A 22,867-nucleotide genomic window follows, 5' to 3' on the forward strand; every position below is an offset into this window, starting at 1 on the left:
GCAAGTATTTTTCAGATTAATCTTTTTTTAATAAATTTTTATTTTATTTATTTTATTTTTGTATGTGTTGGGTCTTCATTTCTGTGCGAGGGCTTTCTCTAGTTGCGGCGAGCGGGGGCCACTCTTCATCGTGGTGCGTGGCCTCTCACTGTCGCGGCCCCTCTTGTTGCGGAGCACAAGCTGCAGACGCGCAGGCTCAGTAGTTGTGGCTCACGGGCCTAGTTGCTCTGCAGCATGTGGGATCTTCCTAGACTAGGGCTCAAACCCGTGTCCCCTGCATTGGCAGGCAGACTCTCAACCACAGTGCCACCAGGAAAGCCCCAGATTAATCTTTTTGAGGAACAAAAAATAGGAGTGGAGAAAAGTTTTATTCAGTAAACAGGTTGCCACTGCCATCATTTTCTTTATCTAGGTATGGCTGGAGGACTACAGAGTGGACTGAGTGCCGTGTGGATCCTCTGCTCAGTCAGCAGGACAAGAGGCGGGGCAACCAGACGGCCCTCTGCGGAGGAGGGGTCCAGACCCGAGAGGTGTACTGCGTGCAGGCCAACGAGGACCTCCTCTCACACTTAAACTCCCACAAGGACAAAGAAGGTAAGCTGTTTTCTTCTCAAGTACTCAACTGTGGAGACCAAGAGTGGGATCATCCTGCAGGGGTGTATATGTAGTCGTTTGGGGCAGGAAGAGTCATATTTCTGTTCACATTATGGCTGATATTGACTATGGTGAACAGTAGTCTAAATTATGGTTGTAAAAATAATTAATACAGTTCCATCTTTGGTCCGTTCTGATTCACTGACAAACCTCTCTTTAGTAGGAGTAATTAATTATAAAAATAGAATAAAGTTGTATCTCGTAAGGATACATATAGAATGCAAGTATGTGTTCCAAAGTCCAAATTTTCTTTTCTTCATATAAGAAGAAGTAAAACGTGCTTGTAAAAAGAACACCTTATTTTGCTGTTTATAATGGGGTTGAAAAACATAAGTTAATTATGGTATTGAGTGAAAATTTCAATTTGAATTTAAAAGAAATAAATACAGAATAAAACTACAGGAAGAAAAACAACAAAACAAAACAAAAAAACTACAGGAAAAAGTCTTTAACCCAAAGGCATGACTTCTTTTTTTTTAATTTTTTAATTTAATTTTATTTATTATTTTATACAGCAGGTTCTTATTAGTCATCAATTTTATACACATCAGTGTATACATGTCAATCCCAATCGCCCAGTTCAGCACACCACTACCACCACCCCACTGCGGCTTTCCCCGCTTGGTGTCCATACGTTTGTTCTCTACATCTGTGTCTCAACTTCTGCCCTGTCTCAACTCTAAAATTTTACTCATTATTGGATCAAGTTTATATTCAATTAGTAGCCCGTTAGTCCACACAAATATGAGACTTTTCAAGCAATGCTTTAAGCAGACCCGTTTACATTTCACTACCTGAGGGATTGCAGGACTTCTATCACTAATACATTCAACATATATTGATCAGTTGCCAGGAGAGCTCCAAAAATTTTATGTGGTGGTGAGGATGAAAATATCAATACAAACTTCATGTCAGGAAAATGCTCGTGGTCATCTTGAGGGCACACAAACAGCCCAATAGTTATAATGCAGTATGATATGCATTATAATTGAGTTTTAGAATAACCGTAGGGAGATCATAGAAGGAGGAACTTTCACAAAGGAGGTGGAACTTGAGCTGAATTATGACACATACACTTCATACATGTTTTATGAAATGGGCATTTCATAAAACAAAAGAAGAGATGGCTCCTTTGCCTCCCCCAAAAAAGAAGTGGCACTGGTGACCAGTAATTCTTGGGAAATAAGGACTAAAGTTTTGCATTTGCAACTTGAAAAATTTAATTGTTTTGTATCCACTAGCTTTACACAGCACGTTAGCTCATTTAGGAATCTAGCCTAGGGATACATTTTACTACTAACGTATCTTGGGGTTTTAAGGAAATACCATAAAACATGTAATGTTAGTACATTAATATTGTCTTGGCCACTTTAATGGCTACATTTTTAACACTCTTAGGTGGATTTATTATAGCAGTCCTTTCAGAGTAGTATAATTTCACTGCTAGAGGTAGATTAGATTTTAGTTTCTGAACGTCAGTTATATCCTGTAGGTTATTGCTTTCAAAAAGATCCTTCAGAATTCTGAATTGCAACAGGACATTTAAAAAAATCATTTTGTCATAGAATTCCCCGTCTACTGCTGTCAAAGCACTGCAGAGCAACAAAAGTAAGTCACAGAAAAAAGGGAAAACACAAAGAATATTATTATTAAGATGTATCTGTTGGACTAAAGCAAATGCTAAAGCAGAGATTAATAGACATGGAAGTAGTCAATTCACCTAAAATTAATATTTAATCATGTAAGTATGTAACATGAATAACTTAGGAATTTGTGTCCTTTCATGTCCAATACCAAGAATATTAATAAAACTCTTATTGCAAAAATAGCTGATTCTTGCTAAAAGTTGCAGCTTTTTTTTCTTAGAACTTAGACTGAGTTCCCCCTAGAAGTACTTAACATTGCCCAATAGGAAACTTGTTTAATATACCAGCATCCCAAGGGTGACATGTAAAGACTGTAAATATGTGTGAATGGAGAATACTTAGACTGTGGGCTGTGAAGATTGTTCACAGTCTGTCTTCTTAAACAAATAAGAAAGAATGAAAGCTTACTTTATAAAAACAGGGAAACCTCTCAAAATAACTTCCTCATTCAATCCTAGTTAGAAGGTACTGATCTCAAGAAATCCTGACTGTGTAACCATGAACAACCTACTCTAAGAACAATTCATATTGCACTTAATTTGAAGAACAAGGACTACACTTTTGTTTTTGTAGATTCACACTTTGTGTCCTATAAATGTCGTTTTCACACATAACCAAACTATTAAAAATACCTTAGGGCTTCCCTGGTGGCACAGTGGTTGAGAGTCCGCCTGCCGATGCAGGGGACATGGGTTCGTGCCCCGGTCCGGGAGGATCCCACATGCCATGGAGCGGCTGGGCCCGTGAGCCATGGCCACTGAGCCTGCGCGTCCAGAGCCTGTGCTCCGCAACGGGAGAGGCCACAACAGTGAGAGGCCCGCGTACTGCAAAAAAACCCAAAAAAACAAAAAAAAACTTAATTCAAAATAAAATATTTTAGCTCAAAAATAAAATTTCTTGATGCAAAAAATACTGTAAACAAGTGATATGAAATTCACATAAACTTCCTTTATTATCTTCGTACATCATATTACACAGAAGAATGATAATGGCCACCTTAGCACAAAGGCAGGGTCATATTAAATCACTTTATTCACTGGCGTATTTACTACTGTTAATTGACTCACCCCACACAAGGCCCTAAAAATTCTTTTCCTTGGAGCTAATATATTTAATTTGCAGAAAATTGAAATATTTATTATTAAAGTTCTCACAAAGTGTAAAGTATGTTATTCAAAACTTGAAATGAGTTGAATTATCAGAATACTTATTAAGTTGGCGATGGCATCTGTAGACAATAGGAAAAATATATCTGCTTGATATTGGAGAGTATCCACATTTTATTCTTGGGATTCTCCCAATTCTAGAACAATATTCAGGTGATCAAAATTTCCATAATCACTTCTTTAGAAGAAAGGCTTGACAAGTTCTGTACTGAGGAGACTTAGTAGTAAAATCTTTGGCAGTTTCTGTCATCTGGCCCTTCAGAATTCCAGTAGGCTTGAAGAATATCCAACTTACGCTGGCATGAACTCTATCCTTCTCAGGATATGACAGGACGAGGCCTTGCCCATGGGGAGGTTATCAGCATAAGTCCTAGAAAGCTGATGAAAATGTTGCTGATCATTAGATGCATGAACGCGAATTGACTTTTTTAAGAGTTCAAAGTGACTTGAAAGTAGATTTTAGCTATAGTAATTCAAGAAATTCTTCCATTTGATACAGATTGAACATGTTTTTAAATGAGGGGCACCAAAGGTATTGGTTATAAAGCACCATAAAACTTACTGCAATTTATATTATAGGAGATTTTAGAACATTCCTTTATAGAAAATGTAGCAAATAATCCACACTGAAATCTGGAGAAGGTCCGTGGGATTTGAGGTTATGACGATAGACAGCCTGGATAATGAGCCTGTATGATGACACAGAATGAGATAAACCGGCAGAAAGGTTTGGAGAATCAGTAGAAAGATGGATTGAGGGAAGGATGATTGTACTGTGAATGGGTAGACAGAAGGATGAATAAAGAGCTCATATTTTCCCATCTGCAAAGAAATAAGAATAAAATAGTCACCATCCCTAAATGAAATGCAAATTCTTTATAATTGTAGTCTTTTATCTACAGTTTCCACAGACTAGCCCACTTCAGTCAACACTATTTTGAAAAAAAAAAAAAAAAAAAGGCTATGCTTATGGTGCTATTTCCCTGTTATTTCAGAAAGTAAATATCAGAGAGTACATTGAAGTCTAGTGCTGCATCTTTCCTATCCATCACTTTTGAAATAACAGGTGCGTGAGACTATTTTGCATAACATTTCAATCAGAAATGTGTATCAGGGTTCTCTATACATTCCCTGATATAATTCTTAAACCCTGTAGGAAAGATAGTAATTTACTTTTACTTTCTATTTTGCTAGAAATAGAAGCTGTCCCATGAAATAGAAATGATTTTGTGTTTCTTGTCTTTCTAGAACATGATTATATAGATATAAATTATAGAAAAACATAAAAAGATTTTTAAATTTACTGACTTTAAAATGTCACTAGGGGACTTCCCTGGTGGTGCAGTGGTTAAGAATCTGCCTGCCAATGCAGGGGACATGGGTTCGAGCCCTGGTCAAGGAAGATCCCACAGGCTGTGGAGCAACTAAGCCCATGTGCTACAACTACTGAAGCCCATGCACTCCAGAGCCCGTGCTCCACAACAAAGAGAAGCCACTGCAATGAGAAGCCTGCACACTGCAACAAAGAGTAGCCCCCGCTCACCACAACTAGAGAAAGCCCGCACGCAGCAATGAAGACCCAATGCAGCCAAAAAACTAAATTAATTAATTTTTAAAAATGTCACTAGGATAATACCATAATTATATAAGCATATATAAAGTTTGGTTATGAACACTTTTTTTTGTGGTAAATTAATGAAGGTATAAACACTTTTCATAATTTATCATTATATTTTTAAACACACCGCTTTGTTCTCTCTTAATCTTCCTATGGTAAATGAAGAAGGAACTAAATCACATAATGGAAACATAGCCTACACTGGTGCAGTGGGTTGTAAAAAGCACTGTGATATAATTGTAGAATAACTAAAACATTCCTATGTTTTAAATCCTAAATCCCTGAAGGAATCAAACCTTCCTCGGAAATCAGTCCTCTGGATATTTTGTGGAAGAGAAGCGCTGTTTCCCTAGGAAATTTCTCTGTGATCAGTGGATTACAAAATGGAAGGTGAGATGCCAGGAGGTTTCAGCCATTGGGATAGAAGCTAATAAAAACTTACATTCTGAGAATTAGATTAAGCTGGTCATTGGTCTACGCCAGAGGTAACTTAACAATTTTTAGTAGAGGAAGAGCTTACTAATGACATGTCAGGAAGTATTCAACCAAAAAGGCAATCAAAGAAAAATATAATGAGGCAGCTCTGAAGTTGTGTAAACATGATAACAATGCTTACAGTACCTTTGACTTAGTCAATGTTTAATAAACGTTTGTTGTTTGACATGTTTACTCTCCCCTTTGTAAAATAGTACAATTTCCTTTTAAATTTGTCTGAAAATTGTCTCTTCAGCATTTCAGGTACACTTAAACATTCTCTATTTCAGCTAGGGGATATATCCACAGACACCATTCTTCACCCCTGAATAGTTAACTATTCACACCTCTGACTTGGAATAGAGGACACATGATCTAGTTGTTAGACCAAATGATGAGAGTCAAAATGTATACACTTTGTGTCAGGTTGGCCACTCATTTAAGAGAATAGTTTTATATGTCTATTTTCCTCTTTTCTAATTATATAGATAGCTTAAAAGTCTTTTGAATTTTCATCTTAAGACTACTTTCAAGAGAACCCCAGACAGATAATCAGGAAATCTGGTTTTCATTTCTGCTTGGCCTTATGTCTTGATGCACATTACTTAACTTTATTTACCTAAAAATGGCTATTTAATTGCACTTATGTTACATTTCCAGCAATGTGGCAGACTAGAATAGCTGAAAATCATCCTTTAAAAAATACCTAGACATTCAGGATACAATATTGTTTTAAATACTTTTAAGAGAAGAACTGAGGTCTTGATTAACTAAACAGTTTCCCAAAGGAAACCATGAAGGCTGAGATGATGCTTTCTGTGGTTGCCCTTGGGTAGGGATGGTACAGAACAAGGGTTTACATTATGGGGACTTGAGGGCATGACATAAACTTTTACTCAGAGAAAGAGAGTACAAGCAGAAATACTGCATTACTTCATCAGCCTCAAAGGGTTATAGCGTCAGTGATTGAGTGAGCAGAGAAATTCAACTTACCTATAGAGGGAGATAACAAGGAAGCAGATCAGCTTCAGCCTTAAATCAGGGCAAAAACAAACCTCTCCTAAAAATTCCAACTATGGGCCAGTACTCATATGAGTTTAAGTTTCAAATGTATGGTACTTCCATAAGTCCAAAGACCACAAAGCTGAAAATTAATGTAAGAAATGGTGTCAGGCAGTGGTATTAGCAAGGTGCCTGACATAGCAAAAGCAAAAACTCTAAAGATGGGAATACCTTAACCTAAGCTGCAGGATTTTCCCAGGTAAACTGCACCATTCAAATTTGTGAACTACATGAGGAAAAATAATTCATTGTAAACAGGATTTAGAATGCCTAACAAACAGTAAAATTAGACTTGCAAATATTGGACTAAATATTAGATTTGCAAATACTAGACTTGGAAATATTAGAAAAAGCAGATACAAACTATAAAATACATATGCTAAAACTTATTTATGATGTAAAGGAAAAATTAAAACATTAAATATAATGAGTCACAATTAAAAAGACCAGATTTTAAAAAAAGAAAAAGGAAAGAAACAAAAGTTCTGGAACTGAAAAATAATTTAACTGGAAATAAACAAATGGGTAGATTATACACATTGAGATAAACAATTATTAGTAAACTAAAGACAAATGTAAGCAAATTATTCAAAGTGCAACACTGAAAATAGAAGTTGAGAGTGAAAGCAAGGATAACAGTCATGAAGAATTAAACAAGAAGGTTCAGAGTGAGACAATCAAGAGAAAAGATGAGAGAATTGTCTAGAATTGATGAAAGACAAGATATACAGGATCAAGAAAATTTGCAAGCAGGATAATAATATATGTACACTTCATATACAATGTAGTGAATTCTCAACTCATCAACTCCAAAGACATATTAAAAGGAACAGAGAGAAGGAGAAAATTAATTACAAAAGAATTAACAAATCAGCAGTGAAATTCTCAACAGCTACAGAAGATCAATATAATAAAAATAATATATTGAAAGTACTGAAAGGAAAATAAATGTCAACTTAAAATTATTTATCCAACTACCTATCATTGAAAACCATGGGCAAAATTAAGACAAAAGTGAAAAGACTAATAAACCCTTACTGAAAGTACCGCTAAATGATGTTTAGAAAGAAGGAAATTGAACCCAGAAAGAGAAGAATTCAAGATGTGCAAGGAATTTGGTAAGCATGTGGGTAATCTAAATAAGTATAAATATGTGTGAAGCAACAACAATAATTTTCATGATTAAAACACTGTAAATTAGTTAATGACCAACAATAATATGTGACAGGAGGAAATAATAAGGAGTGTATTGTTTGGGAAAGCGTAGAGATATTGAGCACCCTTATATATTACTAAGTTATTATGCCTGTTAAAAAATTAAGAATAATTATTAACATAAAAATACATTATATATATACACACTTTTCTAAAAGGGATTAAATAAAAATGAGTCAATTCAATAAAAGTACTGAACAAGAGAAAAAAAATCATTGTTTTCTTAGAGACAATCTAATTAATACCAAATAAAAAAGACTAAAAATCTGGAAATATGACTTTTCAAATGTCAGAGTTAAAGGTTATTACAGAAAGTCATTTTGTTTTTGTTATTATTATAAGACCAACCAACTGTTTTATAAGTTTTTTGCCATGATCAAACTAAGAGTGTGGATTACTCAGTCCAAACATTTACCACTGCTGGAAAATACCTAAACAGATCACACGTTGTATTTCCCAGGCAGTAATGCCATCTTTATATACAAAGTGCAGCTGAAAATTTTATTTTAACATGAGAAATAACATGAGATTGATTTGAGTTATATATGTGTGCAGTGTCAAAACTATCCAGAAGATTTAATGGTTGGATTGATTAAACAGCATTTGATAGAAAATTTTATTGGATAATCAAAAATGCCCAGAATTTTCTCCAGTATTTTTAGAGTGAAGGATAATCTTCACAAACATAAAACTCAATAAAAATTATGTTGCTAACTTGATATTGTTCAGTGAAGCATGAGAATGACTAAACTTTTAAAACTGAAGGAAACATCTGAAAATTCCTGAGTATTTCAAACCTATCTCCCTTTGTATCATTCTCATTTTTTTCCCAGTTTGCTAATGGGAAAGGTGAATGACACTGGCTTGATTACTTAGACAAAGGTAATAATGACAAAGGAATTATTACCCAGAGAAGATAATAAAATTCATTATGTATGTTGGTGCCTTTGACAAAGTCATAGATGGTGTGCTGTTAAATATGTGAGTGATATTAAGCTAGAAAGGATAAAACATACTAGATAATAATTTTATGATGCAAAAAGATATCAGTAGGCTAGACACATTGAAATTTCTCCAACAATATGAAGTCTAACGAAATACTTACAACAAATACCTACACTTAAGAGCCAAATGCCCACTGTAAAAGGAAATGATACCATAATGATGATGATATGATGACAGTGAGAGTATTGATTATGTTTTTTAAGGCACTATGTTAATTATTTGGTTGCTGTGAAGATTAAATGTTTAATGGGAAGGAACAGATGGCATCGATTGCTTAATATTATTATTTTTTATTAAAGTAGAGTTGATTTACAATGTTGTTTTAGTTTCAGCTGTACAGCAAAGTGACTCAGTTATAGATATATAACTGAATGATATATATATATATGATTATATATATATTCTTTTTCAGATTCTTTTCCATTATTACTTATTATAAGATATTGAATATAGTTCCCTGTGCTATACAGTAAGACCTTGTTGTTTTGGTAGTATAGTTGATTTACAATGCTGTGTTAGTTTCAGGTGTACACTAAAGTGAATCAGTTATACATATATCCACTCTTTTTTAGATTCTTTTCCCATATAGGTCATTACAGAGTACTGAGTAGAGTACCCTGTGCTATACAGTGGGTCCTTATTAGTTATCTGTTTTATATATAGTAATGTGTATATGTCAATCCCAATCTCCCAGTTTATCCCTCCCCTCCCCTTCCCCCCAGTAACCATAAGTTTGTTTTCTACATCTGTGACTCTATTTCTGTTTTGTAAATAAGTTCATTTGTATCATTTTGTTTTTTAGATTCCACACATAAGTGGTATCATATGATATTTGTCTTTCTTTGTCTGACTTCACTCAGTATGACAATCTCTAGGTCCATCCATGTTGCTGCACATGGCATTATTTTGTTCTTTTTATGGCTGAGTAATATTCCATTGTGTCTGTCTGTGTGTGTGTGTGTGTGTGTGTGTGTGTGTGTGTGTATCACATCTTCTTTATTCGCTCGTCTGTTGATGGACATTTAGGTTGCTTCCATGTCTCGGTTATTGTAAATAGTGCTGCAGTGAACATTGGGGTGCATGCCTCTTTTAAAATTAGAGTTTTGTCAGGATATATGTCCAGGAGTGGGATTGTGGAATCGTATGGTAACTATTTTAGTTTTTCAAGGAACCTCCATGCTGTTCTCCATAGTGGCTGCACTAATTTACATGCCTACCAACAGTGCAGAAGGGTTTCCTTTTTTCTAAACCGTCTCCAGCATCTGTTATTTGTAGGCTTTTTGATGATGGCCTTTCTAACCAGTGTGAGGTGGTATCTCATTGTAGTTTTGATTTGCATTTCTCTAATAATTAGCGATGTTGAGCATCTTTTTATGTGTCAGTGGGTTAACGTTAAACTCATTCTGTGTCTCTTCTCCCGTGTTTCTTTTCTGAACATCAATCACAAGCTATCAATGAAGTGTTAAAATTTGGATATCTCATGTGATATTCCTTCATTCACTCACTACATACTTACTGAGCAACTGTTAGGTTGCACCACTGATTACGATGTTGAATATAGAATGTTTTAAAAAGCAGACTTGATCCCTGTCAGGGAACTTATAACCTACCTTATATAACCGAACCTCAAATAACCTCGTATTAAGGTTTTGTTTACTGGAAGTTCAGGGTTGCCCCTTCACAAGGCTAACATGGAGACACTTCTACAGACATGCCAGTTTGGGGCTCTTCAGTTAAAATCTGAAAATATACTACAACCATGGTCCATCCTTAACAAAGAACCTTTACCCTTATTCACTGGGTATATTATTTTTCTGGAAATCACGTATCTTCAAAATGTAGTTTAAAAATCACCTGTATGCTTTAAGAAAATGCAAAAATCCCTGGATGTTATCCACTGGGATTGTGATTCTGTAGGTCTGAAATGGGTGCAGGAATCTCTGTTTGTTTTATAAGCACCGTGGTGATTATAATTAGGAGACGATTTTACCATAAAGCTCATGATGGTCCTTTTAAAAGCCCTTTCCAAAGCTTTGGGAGAGACTGGGATAGGGAAATGGAAATCTGTTTTTCTTTCTTTTTGAGGCCCAAGGCTTATGTAATTTATGCATTGAAAAAAAAAAAACAAAAAAAAAAGCTAAATTCCAAATACAAAATCAGTAAGATCTCTGTCAGGGTTTCAGAAGGGTCCTGTGCACGTGAAGCGCCCTGACCTTAAGCCTCATGGGTTTCTTAATGAATCTGTCCCAAATTCTAACACAGATTTTTGGCCTCTATTTGAGCCAAAGAGAATCAGTACATTAAGATGAGAAACAGAAACACAGGCATTCGTGTCCTGAAGACAGGTTTCCCAAAGTTCTAGAGATAAAACTGGGAAGAATGGAGTGACTGGGAAAAGTCACTCTTTGTGTTCAGAAGTGAAGTAGAACTTTCAGTTCTAATATTGGTCTTAGTTATGTTCACTGAGCCCTAGTTATAGGTGCCTGAGCTGCAAATCTTTAGAAAACCACTATACCTTGCTAGTAGTTAAGTTAGGAAATTGGTGAGGAAGAACACTTTACACTGAGATACTGTTTCATCTCACTTTATATCTGTAACCCAAGATGGAAAGAAGCCATAGCTGTTAGTAAAGGACCTTCCATTAATGAAAGAAAAACATTAGATAAAATGTCACATAACCTGACACTATCGAGTGACTGTACTATGTGTGCTTTTTGTAACCCTTAAGCACATATTTCATCGAGTCAGTTGTCGATGAATGATAGCACCAGAAGGAATTTTGAAATGAATACTCAGGGACCTGCGCTGGCGAATGAATAGCACTTTTTCAGAGGCACACTCCTGCAATCTAAGAATGTAAAAGAACTGGTCTGTGGCGGGCTGTTCCCTGCCTTGCCGATGATTGCTCAGTAGGGAGTAGCTCCTCTCACCAGTGTTAACAGAGGAGTACAAACTACATTGTGGAACTCATTAATATTTATTCCTTCTAAAAGCAATGGGCAATAAAAAGGGAAATAAACTGGGTAGAATAGCAATGGGAAAAGGAAGCCATGACAACAGATTCATCTTGAAAAGGTTTCACCATTTATTCTACACAAAAATACACTTGAAATACAAGGGTCCATATTATTAGTCTGGAATCCACTAAAAATACCTCTATGGGTCAGCTAATTTATATAAAAAATTGTATATTGAACACAGCCTAAGAATTTAAAGTAGCCATCCATATTATTGTAGTTATGTGATTTTGATGTATCAGTTTACACTTTCATATTTTCAATATTCAGCAAAGCTACATGTTCTCAGCATCAGATGCTGTGCTGTGTCTGTCTATAGACAAGAACTTTCTCTAAGCCAAGGGTCACCTGCCTGTTGCAACAGAGACCAGTGACCTTTCTTTTCCTTTTCTTGTGCTGCTTCTCTATTATCTGACTTGAAATGCCTTCAACCATTGTCACAACTATCCACATATCTCCTGTTTCAAATTGTCTTTTTCACACTGTTATCTTTTTTCATCCAAAGCCTATGCCCTTCTTATACTATATTACACAGGTTACCATTTGATTACATAGAATTCTGTGCTTTTACAGTTGCCTCATGAGTATTATGCCAACTCCCCAAGATTTTAAGCTTCTGAGGAGGGAATGGCACTTTTTCCCGCCTAAATTTTAATTGATCCATTATTCTTACCAGAGGTCTGGGTAGTTTGTGAATTGTGTCATTTAGAAATATCTTAAAGCGAGATTAAAAAGCCCTTCAATGAGAGGATGTTTACTTCCTAGACATCTAATTTACAGTGTTTCATTTTGAATTAATCTGTATGCCTCACTAACTTCATTCTTTTCCTCCTTTGTTTTCCTTTCCTCTGCAAAGGCTTAATGAGATAACATATGTAAAACACATCCTAGCATAAGGCCTTGCACTTATTATATGCCAAATGAGTATTAACTGCTTTTGTTTATGTGTTTACTTTTCTGCTTAAATTGAGAAAAAGGGAGGAATTTTTTTAAATGATAATTTTACTCCAAGCATTTTGCATGTAATAAAGGCGTAATTGTATACTGGCCTTGCTAGTTGAGAAACATAACGGAGGATGTATAATTCATGGAGTCTGTTTTCAGTATGTCTCAAAATCCTTTAGTGTATTTACATTATCCATGAAATTGCTCCTTTCTTGGAAAAAGTAGACTTCCTTTGTATTATTTCAGAGCAAAAAGAAATAGAGCTAATTTTACTTCTGTATTTATGGGAGACAGAATAATTACAGCTTCCCTTACTTTGTGACGCTGAATCCTTGAGAAGTTTAGGCAGCGCTCTGTTGCCAAAGGACTCCGAAGGAAATACTTGCAATAACCGTGGGATTCTTTGGTTGCTCTAAACGCACACTTTCATCATTGCTCAGCCTGTGCCACACTGGTCCATCTGCCCCTAACGTTACACAGGATTCCTGGGCTTTTAAAACCACATTGGTTAGGCAGCACTATGCCCGGGAGACCTTAACTTTTTTGACCAAAATAATACTAATAAACAGATGCAAGAAACTACAAAAGGGTCTTGTTGTTTTACATGTCCTCAGCTAGGTCTGGTTAGAAAGGCTGGGATCAGTTAAGTTCCTCTTCCATTAGGAATTTCCAGAAGTACTTTGAAAATAAAAAATCATGTTTTTCACTAAGAAAGCTGTTGATCCATTTCTCACTGTCTTTCAAAAATTCATAACAAAGGGAGTAAGCAAAGAAACTAACATGTTGTGATAGTTTTCCTATTAATGCATGACTAAATTTTTGCAGACATACCAAGACAGTAAGTGACAGAGGACAGACTTGAGCCAGTTTTTGACTCCAAGTCTAAATTCTATCTAGTCTTATTCCTCTGCCCTGTGAATTTGCTTCAGAATAAAAAACTGGGTACAGTAGCCACCCACAACTTTATCAAAGTCACTGAAAGTAGTTCTAGTATATTAAATTATCCGATGATATTTCTGTTGCAGAAATAAACAAAAATGCCATGGAGATATGCCTCTTATAACAGAAAATTGAAAGAAAATTAAGGATAATTTAATTCCCTTTTACGATTCAACACAATTAAGAGATTCATTCCCTGAGATGGTTCTATAAGGTCAGTATGAAGTCTTGCCCATGGGCATGTGAACCAGTATTGTGTTGAATCATATGAAATTGTTAGTTTTGTAGGTCAAGAGCTGTTGATTAGTGGCAATTTCCTATACATCACCTGAAAAGGTACCTTTACTGTATTGTGTTAAGTCACCTAGTGGAACAGAACTACTCTGTTCCAGACTTTCCACTGTCAGAATCAAGCCTGCAGCTATTGGCTATGAACTGTAGTCATTCTTTCCACGTGGACAGTATGCATTTGTGCTGTGTGCAGTGTGCTTTAGAGAGGGTAATGATTGTCTTCCGTAAAAATATGTAGATTTCCCTGTAGTAGATATTATTTATGGGAAGATAACTTATATTGATGGCTTGAGAGTGACTTGAATTTATCAAGCGGCTTTTATTCGATGCAGTTAGAAATCTTCCGTATTATGTGATTTTTAATACTTACCTGTGCCCCACTTTGTTTTATGTAAATATATAAAATAAAAGGAGATACAGTCATTTTAAGGATAAGTGGGTGAGGAATGTGGGGCAAAGGAAAAATGCTAGTAGTAAGAGGATATCCAACCAAAGATGAATATAATAAAGATAATGTATGAAAACGTGTGCCGTAAGATCCTGTGAGTATCTTGAAGTGGGACCAATGGTTTTAATTCTAAGCTTGATAGCCAGTGCAAAGAGGAATAGTGAATTACGAAATTCACAGCATCCATTAGACAGTAGAACCAGTTTTAAAGGAAAAGCACAATTTCTGGTTTTAGGGTCAGAAAGAAAATTCATCAGTAGGGCTTCCTAAAGAGGATAGTGCGACTGTATTGCATTACAACTTTATTAACATCTGTAGTGTAAACACCACAATGAATTTTATAAGGAAGCTTTTTCTTTAAGCAGTTTTCCTCAATGTAGGCCACTAGCATAAATGTGAAAGTGTAACTCAGGAAAGGCAAATCAGTAGGGATTAATGTGATACGGTACAGATTTATAGGTCTCTGCTAAGCAGGATAACCCAGGGATAGAGTTCAGAATATCTAAATGAATAGATGTACAGCTATTCCCTCAGGCAACCCTCCTCAGAGTTTTTATAGATATTGAGAGGCAGAGAGTTCCCTTACATCCCCTGACACAGGGATCTGGAGTACTTTTATTCTGCTTTCTGTTTAGTTGCACTTAAATGCAGAGACACATTTTCCAGCCATCATCTAGGTGAGAATAGGATTAGCATCCTTAAAAGAAAATCAAAAGGCTTGACAAAGACATCAACTTGAATAAAATATGATCCACTTCGAACAGTGAGATGAGTTCAGAACTAACTAGATGTAGGACAGAGAAAAAGTTTAGACACAGATAAAGGAATATCAAAGGTCCTTAAGTCTATTCCAGCACATAACCCATAGCAAAAATCTGTTACATGTGCAAGGGAGACCAGGCTTCGACATTAATGCCATCTCTTAGAAGAAGCAGTTTAACTTTCTGGTATCTTCTTCAAGATAAAATAATTTGCAAGTGTAAATCTATGGACCTAAATGAGTTAACTTGAAGCGATAATGATGAGGAGGATTGAGAAGATGATAGACGCTTATTACATGTGAGACATTGTTCTGTTTTACATTTAGTGGTTAATTAGACCTTCACCACAAGCCTAAGAAGTACTGTTATTATATAGTATTGAGGTATAGAGAAATTAAATAATTTTACCGAGGTGTATGGCTAGTAAATATCATAACCCGGGTTGTAAATCAAAAAGTCTGCTTCCTGGGCTTCCCTGATGGCGCAGTGGTTGAGAGTCTGCCTGCCGATGCAGGGGACATGGGTTCGTGCCCCGGTCCGGGAGGGTCCCACATGCCGCGCAGTGGCTGGGCCCGTGAGCCATGGCCGCTGAGCCTGCGCGTCCAGAGCCTGTGCTCCACAACGGGAGAGGCCACAGCAGTGAGAGGCCAGTGTACCACAAAAAAAAAAAAAAGTCTGCTTCCTGAACCTGTGCTCTTAACCACTATGCCATGGAGTTAGGGTTATTTAATTGTCAGTCAGTTTGATGTTGAGAAAAAGTTACCTTCCCTCTAAGTGATACTTCTTTTAAAATATGTGCCTTTCTTTTAAATAAGTAATTATGTCTGAGAGTGAATGGTTTACTAAGGTTATTCCTGTTTAATTACAGTAAAATTATACATATAATGTCCCTGTTTCCATTTACTATGTCAGGAAGTTATTCATTCTTTCATTTATTTAGCTGATACTTACTGAATGCTGTCTATGTCTAGACGATGTTCTAAAATGCTGAAAATAGAGAAACAGCACAGACAAGATTCTTGCTGTCACAGAGTTTATATATTTATGGAAAGAGACAAACTATCAGCAAAGAGATAAACAAGAAATTATCAGATAGCAAGAAGTACTATACGGAGGATCAAAGTAGCGTGATGTGAGAGAGGATGACTGGGCAATGATATTTTTGGCACTCTAGGGTATTGTTTGGCTTCCCAAATTTATATATCTAAGCACAAATTCTCCTCTGAAGAACAAAATCATATATTTATCTTCCTGTTTGACATCTCCAATCATAACACTCAAGTGTGCTTGTCTCCCCTCCATACACTCTTTTAATGGCACAATAAATAAAAGTTTTAAAACAATATCGGAGTACAGTATACCTGAATAGTACAAATTCCATGATCTATTTAATACATGTGTTAAAATAAATCCCTTGAAGCTCCTTAGGGGGAAAATAATCACTAACAGAATAGGCAACACAAAATAATTGTTTAGTAAGTATTTGTTGAGTAAATGAATAAATGGACTGAGTAATGACCTCCAAGGGTCGGTATATATGATTTCCAACGAATTATTACTTTGATAGCCAGAGAGATGAAAGTTATAAGATATGCATCTTTAGAAATATATCACAAAACCTGGTAACTAAATATTTTAAATCATCAGAAAAGCAAGCATATTGTTAGGCTTCTGCTTCCAACTATAATTGAGTAACTGGAACCTCTCAATAAGAATAACTATAAAATTGGACAAAAATTACAAAGCAGCTGCTTTTAGGCATTAAACAGCAAGCTGCAGAAAACTGTAACCACAATTTTGAGGTGATCAATCACCTCAGTCTTCTACTGGAGGGTCTCCTCTCCTAACACAGAGTAGGAAAAATGAAGACAAGCAGAGCATCAGGTCTTGCTGAACTAAAGAGTTAGGAATCTGAATTCCAGGATGCTGAAATGACTGGAAATTTCAGGACAGGGTACAGAGAAAGGGCATTTGCACTGAGGGGAATGGGGTGGAGTCCAGGCGTCTATGTGCGGATATCCCATGGGGCCTTGTCCCAGGGCTGGGCTGCACATGTGCAGACTGAGACTCTGTGAAGTCTAGCAGAGATCCTATGCTGCAAGGCTGAGGGCTGAGTGGTGATAGAATAGGTAGTGTAGTGCTGGGAGATGTCAAAGTTCTAGCCCTGCAAGGATGAGAATCCTCACTGAACACCTCAGCCCTCATGGCTTAGGAGTAAGGACCACAGTGTCATAGCCAAGTTCAAATCTGAACCAGACAAGCCTTAATCCAAATGAAACCAAGCTTGAAAAGATCAGAAGGATCTGCTAGCAATTTAACTGTTTGACAGAACAAAATTCATAAAGGAAGATGACATAATCCAGACTCTCTACAGCATATCATTCACAAAGTCTAGAAAGTAAGATAAAAAGTTACTCCAGGGAATTCCTGGAGTTGTTAGGACTCGGTGCTCTCACTTAGTTCAGTCCCCGGGTTCAGTCCCTGGGTAAGATCCAGCAAGCAGCCACATGGTGTGGCCAGAAGAAAAAAAAAAAAAGTTATTCCACAAAATTCAATAAAGAGATCTGTTATCAAGAAAAAGCAGTCAGTAGAAATATACTTTTAGAGGACTCAGTTATTACAGTTAGCAGACAAGGACTTTAAGGAACTATTATTATAGATATTTTCAAAGGTTTAAAGGAAAAGATTGTCTTGGCGAGTGAACAGATGGGAGTATAAAGAGAAAAATAGACATAAGACTATGGAAATTCAGAAATGTAACAGATCTGCAGTAAAAAAAATCATTGTGTTTTATTCTTGGTGCTAGCAAAAGAAAGGTTAAGTGATCTTGAAGACAGATCAATAGAAATTATTGGATCTGAGTAGAAGAAAGGGTTATTGATCTTGAAGACAGATCAATAGAAATGATCAGATCTGAAGAACAGTGAGAAAGAAGATAGAGGGGGAAAAAAGTGAAGAGAGACTCCGTGATTGGTGAAATAATATCAAACTATCCATGTATTAATGATATTATAGGGAAGAGAGAGAGTGATAGGAGAAAAAAGATACTTGAAGAAATAAAGGCCAAAATATTCTCAAATTTGTTGAAAAAGGAACCATCAACTTTCATATGTAATAAGCTCAGCAAAACTCAAGCAGGATAAATACAAAAACGACAACAAAAATACAATAAACTCAAATTTCTGAACACTGAAGATGAAGAGAACATTCTCAAAGCACCCAGAGGAAAAAACACATGATATATACATGTGGATAAAGATAACAAATGAGGGTTGAAATCTCATCAGAGATAATAAAGCAGTGTCTCTGCTGAAAAAAAAAAATGTCAGCTTAGACCTTGGGAATTGCGTAAGTGCCTGTAGGCCCCAGTTCTCTACCTTCCCCCAGAATAACACCCCTAATTTCTTTTTGGGTGACAGGTAAAGGATCTGAGGCATCTCCACCATTTCTTCAGTTCCAGAGAGCTTTATCCAAAACCCATAGTCTTGAGGAAAGATCAGCTTTCCTTCTCATATCTGTAGTTTCTCAGATTTATTTGGTGCCATCTGGTCTAATATGAGTCTTCACAAATGAACGTGGCCTTCCAACTTAAATCCTGCTGTGCTCATTGGCAAACTTTCCTCTAACCTGAGGATGGAGCTGAGAAACGCCACAGCCAAGAGGGTTCTTTGATGAATTCATCAAGACTGGAGACAGAAGTCATCTTGACAGAACACAAGAACCAAGTGAAATACATATAAGTCAAGATCCCTAGTTTTGGATCCACTTCTAAATATCCTCCCAAGAGTTCTTTTCAGGTTGGTTGCCACCTGGTCCTTCATCAAGTTGAAGCCAGAAGGTTAAAGCCCCTCCCCACCCCAATGCCTACAGTCCCTCCTTGCTTGGGCTGTAATGCTGACATTTTCTTTTTTTCCCCACATTCAGTGATTCTTTGTGTCAGGTTGAATGGATTTTAAAACATGTAGCTCTTCATGTAAACTTTGAGTGATGTGTGATATTAAAAACCAAGACCGTTCCATTTTTTAAGGGATACTTGGAAACACTCAGAGACGCTTTGGGGTTAATCAGAAGGTCAGCAGAGTAAAAGGAGAATTCCCCACTCCATATACATTGCTGCGGAGTCTCTCATTTTTGCTTCCAGAGGAAAAAAATCTGAACTATATGAGAACAGAGAATTTAAAAATAATAATAATAGGAGAGATTAGGAGTAGAGTTTTTAAATTGTACAAAAAGATTTAGAGGAAAAGTAATGAGGTAATAATATACTCAAAATACCATTAAAATAAAAATGAAAAAAATAAGATTTTCATTAATATAGGCTAGAAGTCAAGAAAAACATAAATGTGAAAGAAATAAAGTTTAGATTAAAAAGTTTAAGATCTGTGAGATAAAATGTAAGAGAGATTCATTAATAATTAATAAAACTTCAGCTCAAAATTTATTGATGATTTGAATGTGAGACCTGAAACCATTAAATGCCTAGAAGAAAACATAGGGGGTAAGCTCCTTGACATTGGCCTTGGCAATGAGTTTTAGATTTGACAGTAAAAGCAAAGGCAGCAAAAGCAAAAATAAACAATGATGTAGTGGAGCTATATCAAACTAAAAAGCTTCTGCCCAGCAAAGGAAAGCACCAACAAAATGAAAAAGCAACCTATGGAATGGGAGAAAATATTTGCAAAGCACCTATATGATAAGTGTTTAATATCCAAAATATACAAGCCAATCTGCTTTAGGGATCTCCCCCTTTCTCCCACAATCTTATCCGTTTTCCCTAAGATGCAGTTGTATCAGCCCACAAAAGTGAGTCAAGGAGATCACTAGTATCAAAGCTCCAGAAGCATTTCCTAGTGAGGCTTGAGCTCTACAATGGCAGATGTTTTCAAGTCTCCAGTATCATTTTCCAAGCAGTTTTATTTAAAAGAATACAGTGTAAACTTGGGGAAAGTATTCAAACTCAGTTTACATGCTACCATAAATTAAAAGGTGGATTTAAGGTTAGAAAAATGTCCAGGAAGAAATACACCACCAATAGAAAAAACTATACTACTGAACAAATAATTCTTAATATTCTTATGGCCAAAGACAATAGCAAGCAATTCTTTAAGAGTGCACGCATCTCTATTCTGGAATATGAATGACATTTTCTAAAAGATAAGCATTTAGTGCCACAGCGTTATGGCATCCTGTGGTTAACTTCAACTCTAGTCCTGCATAGCTGTGTTTCTCAAAGGGCAGCCTGACCATTGCTTGCATCAGAATCAGCTGAAGTGCTTGTTAAAAATCCATATTCTGAGGTTATTCTTAGGTTTCAATCCAAATGTAGCGCATCCAAACTTCTGGTCATGGTACCCAGGAGTCTGCTTCTTTAAAACAACCCCTCTCCTCACTCCCACCTTCCAGTAATTGTTGCATGAACTGAAAATTGAAAAGTCACTGTTTTTAGGTTAAGCATGGATCTTGAAAATCATGATTCTACTCCCCAGACCCAGAAATCAGGAACTTTGCATGTTCCAAAAAGCTCTGATGCTACATGATGACATTTTCCAACAAGCGCTGTTGTGACTCTGCCACCTTTGACATTTGGTTTTTTTAGAAACACACACTAGAGTTTAATGCCAGAAACTTCAGTGCTTTTTTTTTTTTTCCAGAAGTCTTAACATGGATTTCATGTGTCTTACCATGAATGGGCTGAACCTTAGCAGCCCTCATGTTATAGCCTAATAAAGGGGGAATCTAGACATCTTGGAAACTGTTGGAATGTCAAACCCAGCAGTTTAGTCCAGAGCTGCCAGTACAGCTGGCAGCTGCAGAAATGGGTGGATTAATTGGAGGTAGAGCATAACAGGGCAGAAATAGAGGTACAGGGAGGAGGAATTGGGATTCCTGTCAATTGCCATGTTGTATGCAGCATAGGATGCGGATCTTCTGAAAGGCAGTGTGAGAAAATAGACTCATCACAGTCTAAAAAGTCAAGAACAAGGAAAAATGATGCAGTGACAACCACAAGTTCCATGTTAGTTGCTTGGACCAAAATCTTTGGAGTCATTCTAGATTTCTCTCTCTTTCATTCTCACAATCAGTTCCTCAGGAAATTCTTCAAGCTCTACCTTCAGTATTTATCTGACCACTTCACCTCCACTATCACCCCTGGTCTGAAACACTATGTTTTGCCTCCTGACAGGTGTCCCTTGTCCCACCACAATCCATTCTCAACACAGCAGCAGAGCAGTCATTCAAAAATCATAGGCTGTGTCACTCCTGTGCTCAAAGCCCTGCCTCTGTGCCACCGTTCACTCCACGTAAAAGCCCTTCTCCCTCTTCTGCCCCTTGTCTCCTGACCCCATCTCCCATGCTTCTGCCTCATGCTCCTTTTTCTCCAATCCCTTGGACCTCCTTTGCAGTTCCCGTACCACACCTTCTGCCTGGAATGTTCTTGCCCCAGACTTGTGCTTGGGTAATAACCCCATCCCCTCCTTCCATCCTTGTCTCAAATGTCTCTTTCTCAAAGAGGCTAGATGTGATCACCCTACTTTAAATTGCCCACCTCCCCCACACACTCTCAGACCCCTTCCTCTACTCTTTTGTCTTTTTTCATAGCCCTTTTTGCCTTATACCATACTATACCAGTTAGTAGTTTATTAAGCTTATTACTTTTAGGTTTCCCCACTCCCTCAATGAGTATTCCCACTGCAAGAAAGCTGATACCTTTATCTATTTTGTTCTCTACTAAATCCTGAGCATCTCTGTGTACCAGTATGTGCCTGGTACCTAGTAGATGTTCAGTAGACATTTGTTGAGTGAGTTTCTTAAGTAAATATTCACAAATATTGATCCCGACAAAGTGTAAGGGGGAAATTTAGGAGTAATTACAAAGACTTAAGTAGAGAAAAGTAATTAGAATAAGAATCAGGTCTGAGATATGTATAAATAACTGGGTGGGTCAGAAAATCAGAGTGGGCCTGGATCCAAGTAACACATCATGACAATGGTTTATTTGTAGGTGGTAAGTAGTTTTGAGGTTACAGTTCAAGGCTGCCCACAAATCAGGCTTTTGGCCTTTGACTCAGTGTTCCAGGTTGTATTTTATTTTTTAACACCAAGACATTAGAAGGAAAAGCCATAAAATTTCTCTTTTATCAAGTTCATCATCTGTGCAGTGATCAGGAAATGGGACTCTACACTTGGAATTCTATAAATGGAGATTTTGAGAAAAGAATGGAAGATTTCAGGAAAAACAGAAAATCTCATACTGTAGGTATTTACCTCTGTTTGCTTCTAAATAAAGTGTAGAGAGTAATAGTGGCAGCAACCTGCTATGGAGAAACTTGAGTGAATACAAGTTTAGCACTGGTTTTTTTCCCCCAGAAAAACAGGGAAAAGTTGATAAAATATGCCAGTGAATATGACTATGCTTAAGTCATTATCACAGATTATTTTTTCTTCAATATCTCATCAAGCTTGCTATTATGGACTGAATTGTGTTCCCCCGAAATTCATTTGTTAAAGCCCTAACTGCCCATGTGACTCTTTTTGGAGATAGGGTCTTTAAAGAAGTAACTAAGCTTAAATAAGATCAAAAGGGTGGAGCCCTAATCCAATAGGACTGGTGTCCTTAGAAGAAGA

The 22,867-nt window shown here is 36.6% G+C and overlaps 1 protein-coding gene across 1 annotated transcript in view; it reads left to right on the forward strand.

The window, feature by feature from the left end:
• THSD7A (thrombospondin type 1 domain containing 7A) overlaps positions 1-22,867 on the forward strand; it is a 452,500-nt gene that overhangs the window by 240,053 nt on the left and 189,580 nt on the right. Inside the window, exon 4 of the mRNA XM_067746269.1 lies at positions 413-594. Within this exon, the coding sequence (XP_067602370.1) occupies positions 413-594 (182 nt within the window). The remainder of the gene's footprint in view (positions 1-412; positions 595-22,867) is intronic.

The sequence above is a fragment of the Pseudorca crassidens genome, chromosome 8 (genome assembly GCF_039906515.1).
Source record: "Pseudorca crassidens isolate mPseCra1 chromosome 8, mPseCra1.hap1, whole genome shotgun sequence".
In the NCBI taxonomy this organism is placed as follows: Eukaryota; Metazoa; Chordata; class Mammalia; order Artiodactyla; family Delphinidae; genus Pseudorca; species Pseudorca crassidens.